General features: G+C 36.0%; 1 protein-coding gene across 1 annotated transcript in view; it reads right to left on the bottom strand.

Annotated features, from left to right (window-relative positions):
- GYS2 (glycogen synthase 2) overlaps positions 1-12,204 on the bottom strand; it is a 68,649-nt gene that overhangs the window by 32,229 nt on the left and 24,216 nt on the right. Inside the window, exons 2-5 of the mRNA XM_003828893.6 lie at positions 11,951-12,132; positions 7,481-7,672; positions 5,761-5,943; positions 486-630 (exon numbers count right to left, since the gene is read on the bottom strand). Coding sequence (XP_003828941.1) covers positions 486-630; positions 5,761-5,943; positions 7,481-7,672; positions 11,951-12,132 — 702 coding nt within the window. The remainder of the gene's footprint in view (positions 1-485; positions 631-5,760; positions 5,944-7,480; positions 7,673-11,950; positions 12,133-12,204) is intronic.

Here is a 12,204-nt window from a genome sequence, read left to right as displayed (position 1 = left end):
CATTGCAAGCTCTGGTTGGGTCTGTAGATAGTTCCTGGAAAAATTTCCAAGGAATCTGGGGATAGGTAATATAAAACGTTTCTACCAACACAGCACCAATGAGGCAATATTACAAGATGTAGGACTGGGATAGTCTCACACAAATTTCTGTTTTCTTGGCTTTCATTTTCTCAAAAGACAAGAGTCAACCGAACTTCCTTACACATACCAACTCATTGTGACAACCCAGGTCATACCGAGGTTATTTCAAGCATAGCTCATTTATTCAACAAGCACAGATTGAACACTTAGCCATGTTCCAGATATAGCTTTGAGTTGGTTTCCCTGCAAACCTACTGAAATTGAGAATTAAAATACATAAAAAGAGCTGCGTGGTAACTGAATGCAATTTTTCCTCAAACTACTACTTCACGATGGAAAACAAAATCCTCATAGTCTAACATCATTCGGAACTGAAAGATAGGTGATCCAGGGATAATAATTACCAGGCTTTCTCTTCAGCATATGTTCAGCCTCTATTGCTGTTATTTCAGAAACCGTGGTGAACACGTGAGCGCAATGAACGGAAGCTCGCTCCATGCAGTACCGGTGGTAAATCTGCCTTTCCCCAGCCTCTTTGTCAATGTTAAACTGTTAGAAACAAAAATAAAACACACATTTGCTAACAATGGCCCTTCTACACAAGCTAAACAAAATCACACATTTCACCAATTGGCTTACCTCAAGGCTGTGTAAAATTTTATGACCACAAAAAAGTAATAAAAACTTGAATTAAACCCATTACTACAATATACATAAGGACTTACACTTTAAAAGACATTGTTTATTCCATTTCTCCCTCTAAACTGCAGTTTAACTCCCTAAGTAAATGATGTTTCTACCTTACTGTAATCACATAGAATTCTTGAATTTTTGACATTTTAATTTCACTTTTACTTATTCTACATCTTGGAATACTGAGCTAATGCCTTTCTCCAAAGTCTTTTATATATTTTCCCATAAACAATGAAACAAAGTTGACATTAAAGTTGACATCGAAAATAAGAATAATTATTATAATGCTTAATTCACTGAAAGGGAACCTGAAAAAGAGAAAGACAAACGCTTTTCCTTGGTTATAGAACTTCCCCTTTATAATTGCAAAGAGTGTATAGTTAGTCTAGTTAGATATTGTGCTAGATTATGCAATTATCTATACTTCTGGGTAGTTTAACTTAAAAAAAGTCAAATTCCCAACAATCACTTAAATAACTGGCAACAGTGTGGGCTTTTGCCATTTCACTTAGTTACTGAGTGTAGTGTCTCACACAGCTCCGTATGAAACTAGCAGTGTCTAAGACAAAAAGAATATGTAAAGTTTCTGACATTATGTAAGTAGGGTGCTTTTCATAATGAAGATTTTTAGTAGCTCTTCAGCACTAGTGTCAGGCACTCCACTAAGCACAATAACATATTTAATTCTTATAAACTACTGAGACACATATTTTGTCTTCATTTTATGGAGAAGGAAATTGAACCTTTTAGAGGTCAAGAAACTTGTCGAAGGTCACATTGCTATTAAGAATCTTGGTAGAACCCTAATTTGATCCCTAATCAGCCTGACTGATTAATGAATACAGTCTTGTATTCATCTGTTTTTATATCATTGAGACTTCAACTCTATCAACAAGTTAGTCCCAATAATTATGGCATCATATAGAGAAAAATACTAAACAGAGACCCATTAGAGGAATCTCATGATTAGAACAAGAAAACTCCTAGAGCATTCTTTCATGACTGTAACATTTGGAATCATCTCTCTGAAAATGTTTGAATCAGGTTGTATATGACATGCTTGGATCAGCAGAAGTTTTCTTAAAAGCTCTGTGTGGCCAGCCTAATTAATGAAACCAAATCTCTCATTTAATCAACTTTTTTGAGCAATTTATGTGTATCTATTAACTTTAAGAAACTTATAAATTAATGGAAAATGGATTAAAAACAGGTAGAAATGAAATGAGTATGTGTCTGAATAAGTTATAGGATCAAAGCAGCACTGATTCACTCTGGCTGAAGGTAGGCAAAATTATCTCTTACTACGCAGTAAGCGTAGTCAGTATCAACTCTACAAATGTAAGACTTTCAAGTGCAAAGATGAAGACTTATTCATCTTTCTATCTCCAAATTGGTTGGATGAATAAAATGGCATTTGGACCAGGATATGAAAGTTTAATTCTGGGAAAGTTATTTTTAGCTGAAATGCTAGCTGCCCTAAAGAACAAGTATAGAAAATGCTATGGCATGTGCAGAAAATAGCAGGACATCTGATGTGACTGTAGCACTGGATGTAGAATGTAAGAGACAGAGGCTGGTCGGATACAATAGGGCCAGATCACTGAAATCCCTGAAGATGAGCCTAGGAATTTTGCCTTTGTCCTGTAAACAAGAAAAGCCACTCTGAAAGTGTTTATTTAGAGGTGTGGTAAAGACAGAGCCAGTGTTTAAGAAAAATAACTCTGGAAAGAAGTAAAGAATGTTTTCTATCCCATTGAGTATTTTGTGAATTTCAAATGAGACAACAAATGTCAAATGTTTAGAAAAGTGCCTGGTATATGGAAAGTGCTCAATAAATTTAGCCATTGTTATTATTAATTATTATTATTGTTGTAGAGAATCACATGTCACAGATAAGACAGCATTTAACATTTGGACATTTAGAGATGGGAAGATAGATTTTCTAAATGAGCAGGCTGAGTATGCACAAATACAGAGGCAGGATAGCAAGAGCCTGGAGACCCCGTGAGAGGCCTTGGGGAAGTCAGGCGGGTGTACATGCTTCTGCCTTTCCCTCCTCCCATGGGGCACGCTTATCTTTTAGGTCTGTAGTACGCGTGGCCACTCCTGTGGCTTTACAGGAACCTTATCCGTTTACACATGTTGTCCATTCTTCCACACATTTATGATTATATCTTAAAATCTCTGTACAATAATTCCAACATAGGACATATCTGGAACTGGTCTTTCTGACAATGGGTTTTTACTTTCTTGCATTTTAATATATCTCATAATTTTTTATTGAATTCTGGATAATGTGTATAGAAAAACAAAAAATGGGTAAAGTACATATTAATCAATAAAACACAGTCCAGTGACACATGTGGATAACCCTGTAATTGAAGTTGACTAGCTCAAAGCTTGATCAGAAGAAAGAGTTTAAATCCACCAAATAATTGTCCATGGCTTCCTTCCCCATTTTCCAATCCCAAACGGCACTGTCCTCAGATTTCCATCTAGGAAATTCTGTTACAATTAAGAAAAAAAAGGCCGGGAGTGGTGGCTCACGCCTGTAATCCCAGCACTTTGGGAGGCTGAGGCGGGCGGATGACGAGGTCAGGAGATCGAGGCGATCCTGGCCAATATGGTGAAAACCCGTCTCTACTAAAAATACAAAAAATTAGCTGGCCATGATTGTGTGTGCCTGTAGTCCCAGCTACTCAGGAGGCTGAGGCAGGGGAATCGCTTGAACCCGGGAGGTGGAGGTTGCAGTGAGCCGAGATCACGCTACGGCACTCTAGCCTGGCGACAGAGCAAGACTCCGTGTCAAAAACAAAAACAAACAAACAACATAAAATGGGGGGGTGGGGCGGGGGGCAAAACAAGAAAACTAAAGGCTTTAGAGGAAAAAAAAGAATTTATTATGTAGTCATTAGAGTCGAGAGGATAATTGATCAATGATTGGACTTTAAAAAATGAGTTTGGAGACATATTCTCAGAAATTTCATACGCTGGCTGAAAATGGTTAAAATCTTATTTTAAATAATGAGTTTTACTAAAAACTTAAACCAGCGTTAGAGTTTTTGTAATTGGCTACTAACAAAAATTGTTTTCAGTTAGCAGTAATTTGAGTAAAATCGTTCTAATCTTTCTGATTTTACAAAAGTTTAATTATCTTTTTCTTGTTCTCATATTTGCCCTATTTTCATTTGTCTGAGTCAGAATTTACTGAAGCTGATCCTGGTTCCTGCATCAAAGATTAAACTATGACTTCTTCCTTATACTGAAATTTTAAAAACCTTTCATGTATATAATTTGGTATTCTTATGTGTCACCCAAATTCTAAATTTAGTGTGAGCATGGGGGCTTCTGCTGTGTAAAATGACTATGAATTTAACCCAAAAGCTAGTTCTTGACTGTTTGTTGTCTACTAGTCATTTTGCTAGATAGAACATTTTACTAGAAAGATGGGCAGGGATCTGACTAAACTTAAGTATCTCAACCAGTGAAGGGCTTTAAACTAGAGAGATGTATGATTATATCTAAAGACAGTATGAAAAATACTGCCCTTTCATCAAAAGGGTAAAATTGTAATATATAACTATATACTATAATGCATTTCTTCCTTAAAACCAAAGAAAAATATCCTATGTATATTATTAGTAGCTTTTAAAATGAATTATTACTATACAAGATTCAAGAATTCTGAAGTGAAATATTCAATCTGTCACTCTAATATTTTCTCCTTCACTGAAGTCAAAGTGCACTCCTCTCCAGGAAGCATGGTTGTTGAGCTTATCAGCTTATCACAGATCACTGGTTTGCCCTTATTAGTCCACCATTACTATATACCGCTAAGAACCTCCCAGATCTCCAGGCTTTCTGAATTCCTTGGTGATTTTATTTTAAATGTACAGCTTGTGTTTCTAGTTTGCCCTTTAGATTAGGCTGACCTTTTTATAGGGAAGGGCTCATCAGGACCACTCATTGCTTTACAGATGTTAAAGTTTTTCAGAAAGAACTTTCTTGCGCTCTAAGTGTCTTTGAGACAGTAGAATAACTTTTCAGTCGCATTATTTGAGTATTATTTGTGTATTACACACACATACACATTCTGTTTTATAGAATCCTAGAACTCTTTAAGCTGGGAAATTTTTAAAAATCAGCTTTCTAACTTCCTAATTTTCCTGATAGCAAAACTGAACCCTAGAGTACTAAATAGATTTGATTGTTAATATAGACACCAAATCTGCAAAACCTCTGAATTTATACTACTCAAACATTTTGTTAATATTATTAACATGATGATATAAAATATATACTTTCATTAATCTAAATTGACATGAAAAATAGAAGAAATAAATCAAAACTGAATGACTTTGGCAGGTCATAGACTCAGGTAACCTGCTAAGATGAGCAAAAATAACTTCTTGTTCACCAAGGACCCATATCCCTGTTTGCAATAACTTCTGTTTTACTTGATCCCACAAAAATGCCCCCTGTGCATTGCAAAGTTGCAGGGAAAACTGAACCTATCAACCTATAATGTGGCTTTTAATCAATTGTTTACTTGGAGGATAGAAGAAATAGAGGAAGTAAGTCTCATAGTGCAAGTTTGTATGTCTCAATTCTCAATTATCTACCTGCCACTCAGAGCTGCGTGTGGATCCAGGGTGTTCACAGCACTTCCATAGCCTTAGGCTAGAACAAAGGCCCAACCTTGCACCTACACCATGTCTTTACTCCTACCATATCCCTCTGGAACTATTGTTCCAAAGTGGGACAGAAATCAGTCCTCTCACCTCTATACTCTAGTGTACTCTGAACAAAGTTGAACTATATGAGCTGTCTTTCAACCCAAGGGAAGCTTTGTCATGAATATTGATTAGCTAAAAGGGCATTTCTGCCATCTGGTTGGCAGATGAAATGTACAGATCAATACTTATCTTTCAGCTTCAGCAATCTGAAAGAAGGGTGAGTAACAGGGAGGGAGGAAGGAATATTTACCTTATCAAGATGGTTGTAGAAATCAATATTTGCTGCACAGAGATACCTCCCAAGTAGTGTAGCGTGGGTTGTAAATATTGTGGCAATAGGAAGTTTCCTGGCTCGAGAAAGGATCAGTCCAATTCCAGCCTGCCATTCATGGAATTGGGCAACGACATGTTTACCATCTGCATGATCTGTCACCTACATTAGGAAAAAAAAAGCATTCAGAAAAGTTGTTGATGAAGCTTGATTGTGATCATGGTCCACATCATAAGTGGAGTTATGGTGTCTATAAATTATTTTGCAATTTAAAGGAGTCGAAACATAAAGCATGAATATTTAGCAAGGATAATACAGGATTCAGTGGCATGTTCATTAACCCCATATATTTTTAGGTCTTAATCCTCCCTTTCAGTGATGGAGCAGATTTTTGGTATCCACAGAAGAATAAATACTAATATTAATAACAGGTAATGAATATTAATAAATAAATGGAATAAATGCAAAGTAGGCACTCAAAAAATATTTATTTAAGAATAAATAAATTCTTAAAGATATCACTGAACAGCTGAATCAATTGGGACCACTGACTTACAAGCTTATTTTTAAAAAACTACTTAAATTTTTTTTAATTGACTAGACTTGTGTTTATTTATAGTATATATTTTGATATTTGCTAAAGAAATGGCCAGGAAGAGACTTGAAAATGCCTTGTATATTTGTAGTGGCCCAATTATGGAGAAGCAAATGTTGCCTAAAACTATATAACAATCATAATGAAAAAAAATGCATATGAAGAAAAAGTGACTTTTACAATATCATTTTTTCTAATAGATAATTACTTGGATTTTCAATGACTTGAAAACTCTAAAAGCATACAATGATTTTCATGTATATATTTGCATATTTGATTTTGAGAAACAAAGATAAAATGCCGTTACATCATTTTATAATAAATAATAAATGATTCCATGTTTTAAATTTATCTTATTTGGGTTTTCTTTTTCTTGAAGCCAACAAAATTTAACTGATATATTATTAAGAATATGGAATTAGAGAGAAAGAGGCTAATAAAAAACATGCCTAGAATCAAATAGCAGCTTTGTAACACACTGAAGATCGGGGTCTAATTCCACCCCAGGGCCTAGTTCCAAATCAGGTGGGCATCCGTATCTTTGCCTTACAAAGAGACAACTTATCTTGTTTGCCCTTACAAAATATTAACATTCACACTGACTCCACAATGAGAGTTCATTTCCTTAATAGAGACAATAGCAAAACACCGGCATTGAAGAAGGCTGAGCAGAGAATTGGGAAATTTGGAGAGTAAACTTAAAACAGTGGTTATCACATGTAGTGTACATCAGGATCACCTGGAAAGCTTATTAAACAAATAGCTTATTAAGCTATTTGCTACTCTTAAGATTCTATACTTCATGTTTTTCTTATATATATATATAAAGTATCATCTATATATGGGGCAATATAATTGGGTGTTTGATACACATCATGCCATTTAAATTTGACATGAGGTAAATAGTAATAAGCATCATTATTACGCTGTTCCATTTAATTTGCAGAATGCTCAACATTTCCTCAGATTTCTTTCAATTGTATTAGGACAAGCCATAATGGCATCATCTCAAAATCTGCCTCATTTAAAGATCATGGGATCATTCTTGGGCACTGAAAGCAGTTGTGCTGCTCCTCTGTTGTATCACTATATAATAAACCATACCTCTTTTAAGAACCAGGCAGTTAAAGATCCAAATATCAGCATATCATTGGCTTCTCTGTCATGATAAGGAATGCCGACACTGCATGCTTCCCAGAGGTCACCCTTCCACCTGTCCAGATTCCAAGCTGAATAGCCTATGTCAAAAAGCACCACATAAGGACTTCCTTCTATCAGCCATCTTCCAAAATGCACCTGTCATATGAAGAACACACAGCCATGTAGTGATATTAAGTCATGCAAGACAGGACAATGTATTTGCACTGTGAGGATATAAACTTTATGTAGTACTCAATAGCAGATTAAACAAGCTACTTAGAAAAGAATATTGATAACATATAGCCTCTGCTGTTTGAGCTTCAAGCTGGAATGGGCATAAATCCATTCATCTAGAACCTCCAAATTCTTGCTCTTCATTAAATTTAAAAACAATGTATCTAAATCATGTAATCTCTGTTCATCTGTCTCTAGTTACTCTCTTGTGACCATGAACTCACAGGGATTAATATTATAGTGTCTGCTTTTATGACAGAGCCATGAAATGCTTTGTATCTCTGAAAACCTGGGTAGTTGGATATAATGGCTCCAGTGTCGCTTATTTTCTTTTATGGAACAGGACTAACAATATTTCCTGCTAGAAGAAAAAGCTATTTCTGTAGTCCAATATGTGTGATTTATCTTACTATTCCTATCAAAAGAAGTGATGCAAAATGTTTCCCAGTATGGTTGCTGCCAGAGGTTTAACACATTGCCCTAGATACATTATCTCTTTAATCTAGTAACTCAAAGTATAATTCTATTACATTCTTCAAATTGACGTTGATTCCTAAATGTTTTATCTTCTGCAAGTTTTAATGAATTAGCTCTCTCATTTTTTTCCAGTTGTATGTATATCATCACTTGCATATCCAAGTTTTAACTTCCTTTTTTGTCTCCATATTTCTATAGTAATTTACTTGTTCTTTTGTCTTAATTTTCATTTTATGTTTATTCTCCTATTACATGATATACAACCTCATAAACCACTTCAAACCCTTTCTGGAACTCAGCAGAGGCTACGAGTCTTTTTGAATGTGGATCCAGGCTTCTCTAGAAAATAAAATATATTAATATTGCTTACATATTGACACTTATGACTCCACCTATGGCTGAATTTTGCAGGACTTCAAAGCCCAATTTGATCATTTCCTACCAGGGGACCCAGGCATGTGTGGGGATGCTTCTCACCCATCTGTTCCTTGGTCAACCTTGAAAGACCCTCATTATGTTTCAGTTGTTTCCATTATAATTTAGTGTTTATCATGCCACTGTTTCCTTTTAAGATGAAATTTTCCTGAGCCCCAAACCACTTTTCAATAGTTTTTCTCCTTGGGAAATTCATTGCTTCATGTATTTATACACTGTGAATAACATGTAATATTACTATATAATATTTACTGACTGCCTAATATGTGCCACATGATACATAAGCTAAGATCGTAAAGAAGAGCTGAAACTATTACATAAATAGAGAATGTAAGCCAATTGGCATTGACCTCCAGTCAGTTCTTGGCTGCAACATGAAAATATCCCTACACTAGAAAGCCATGAAGTCTTGAGACCAGTCAGTTCCATTGTGTTTCTCATCTAACTCTTCCTTCACCAGAACTTCAAATGCAAGCCCTTTCTAACATTTCATTTATTTGCATCCTGATAGTACAATAGGCATTGTTCTATCACATTTCTAACATTCTCTATGCTGCCTTCACTAAGAAATGTTTTCCGGTACTCTTTGGGATCTCAAGTTCCCTTGTAAATTATGCATTCCACTCCTTAAACCTTGCATGCACCTCCTAGACACCACTACCCACACAGCATCTCAAGTGAAGACTTTGCATTTTTTCACCCCCAGAAACTATATTCCTGGGATGAGTAGGAAGGAAAGTTACTGATTTTTAAAATTCTACTGAAACTTTTAAAGCCTTATTCTTTATTTACATATAAAACACCTTTGAAATGTTTGCTATCCAAAAATATTACCTTTCCTTTCTCAGCAAAGATAAGGTTACTTTTTGACCTTACCCTAAGCAACTTCAAAGTCCAGATTTTTTATCCTGCACAATTAACCTCATGGTTACTTGACCTTATGGACTTAAAAGACTTTCATGTCCACCTGATTTCAGCTACTCAGGATCATGACTGCATTCTTTCCTTGTCAAATCCCAAATGATTTCTTCTCTAAAATATTCCACTTCGGCATTCTGTTACCCAGTTACAACTCTTGTACTTCCATTTCTGTCACTGTGTTTCTGCCAGTGTATATATTCTTTCTTTCTCCCCTTTAAGACCTCCAGTTCCTATAACCCTCCATTTTGTCCTACATTATCATCTTCTTTCTGGCTTTGCTTACTTTCTTTCCTGTCTATTCCTTATTTAATTTCTTCCTTTTCTATCTATTCCAATTCAATGGCCCATGAATTAAACTATTAATTCAATCACTTTTACAATTACCTTCAATTCTTGGGCCACCTTGACCCATTGCATGAATGGTCAAATTAAACAACACTGGATCTTCATCTATTCAACTTCCTGCACCATCACTCAGACTGCAGACTGCTCCTGGACAAAGTCACAGCCGTGTGTATTTGTGCCACTATAAAGTCATGACTACATCTCAAACATGTCCAAAACTTCCTTGAACACTTTTTCAGAACTTCTTTCTTGAACTTCCCTAGTTTCTACACTTGCCTTTTAATTGTCATAAAATGACCTTTAACACCTGCTTCAGTGAGATCATCAAAAACATTGGGTAAGATTGTCCTGAATTCTTCATTAACTTGTATCTAGTATTTGCATTTATCCTTTTTTCCTTTTTTGAGTGAGACAAGTGAAAAATGATTCTTTCAGTATTGCTTTGGATCTTGTTCCCTTCCCCATTCTCAGCGACTTTATTCTCTTCAATCCTCCATTTATTCTGAGCTTTTAGCTTTTCCCTGTCTGCTAGGTATTTCCTTTTTGCAAATAAACATGCTCAGGTCTTACCCATATTTAATAACACACCAATTCTCAAAACCATGTCATTCTGCAACTACATTATTATATTTTATATTCATAGAAAAATCTCATAATCACAACTTCCGTGTCTTTTTTCTTACCACTTATTTATTCCTTAACCCACTGAAATGAGATTTAACCTTCCTTTCTCCTCTGAAACTGTACTTATCCATGTTACCAATGGCCCAAATATTACCAAACCCAACAGACCCTGGATCAGTCCTTTGCTGACTTAATCCCTTCTTCATACTTAAAATTCTCTCCTCCCTTGACTTGACATCACGATTCCTGTTGGAGCTGTAACAAATTACCAAAAGCCTAGTGGCTTAAAATAAATTTATTATCTTACAGATATTGAAGTCAGTAGTCCAAAATAGACTAAAATCATTGTGTTGACAGAGCCACATTCCATGTGTAGTTTCCAGGGAAGAATTTATTTTCTTCTTCTTTTTTTTTTTTTTTTTTTTTTTTTTGAGATGAAGTTTCACTCTTATTGCCCAAGCAGGCGAGCAGTGGCATGATCTCGGCTCATTGCAACCTCTGCCTCCTGGGTTCAAGTGGTTCTCCTGCCTCAGCCTCCTGAGTAGCTGGGACTACAGGTGCCTGCAAAACCACACCTGGCTAATTTTTGTATATCTAGTAGAGACAGGGGTTTCACCACATTGACCAGGCTGGTCTTGAACTTCTGACCTCAGGTGATCCATCCATCTTGGCCTCCCAAAGTGCTGGGATTATAGGCGTGAGCCACCGTGCCTGGCCGCTTTTTCTTACTTCTATAGGCCACCTATATTCCTTGTGGCCTCTTCCTCCATCTGCAAAGTAGCTCCCTTCAACCTCTGCTTTCATTGGCACATCTCCTGCCTGATTCTAATTCTATGGCCTCCCTCTTAGGAGGACCCACCTAGATAATTCAGGATTATCTCCCCTTCTCAAAATCTTTAACTTAATCACATCTGCCATATTCCATTTGCTATAAAAGGTAACATATTCACAGCTTCTGAGGATTAAGACTTGAACATCCTTGGTTCTACATCATTAGCTTGGCTTCTACATTTGCAATCTCTAGCTTCTTTTAATGTAGATGCCCTAACATGCTGACATTCCACAAGGTTTGGTTGAAAACCTTTACTCCAAGTCTAAACATTTCCACTGAATAATTTTTAACAACACTCATGACTTCAGTTTATGTACAAATGACTTCCTCAAAAATATGTTTACTCTGTAGCTTCTGCTGAACTCCAAACCAATTATCCTTCCTCCTCGGTTTTCACAAGGTGTCTCAAATGCAATCCATTTAAAAGCAAGTTCATCATCTTTCTCACAAACCTGAAAGTTTTCCTTAAGTAAGTGAATGGTCTTCTCTTGTGAGTTCATGTTAGTTACAGTCTTTTTTCCCATAAGTTTACTGAGAATTGCCAAGTGAAGTGTCAGTTCCTTTACCTGGCAGCCATGCTTATTCATTGCATCCACTGCTCTTCTGACAGCATCATTTACAGGTTCACACTGTTCCACCTGAGTCTTCATATTATGCTCAAAATATGGACCTATCAGAAAATAGTTCTCTCCCCATTCATCTGCTGTTGTTTTGGCCTTTGTCTGAATCACAGTATAGATGCCTCCAACTGTTAAAAGAAAAAAAGTTTCTATTATCATTCAGGTTAGCAATTCGTTTAAAGTAATAAGGGATGGAAATG

Source organism: Pan paniscus, chromosome 10 (genome assembly GCF_029289425.2).
Source record: "Pan paniscus chromosome 10, NHGRI_mPanPan1-v2.0_pri, whole genome shotgun sequence".
NCBI classification, from domain to species: domain Eukaryota; kingdom Metazoa; phylum Chordata; class Mammalia; order Primates; family Hominidae; genus Pan; species Pan paniscus.
This window is presented reverse-complemented; position numbering and strand designations above follow the sequence as displayed.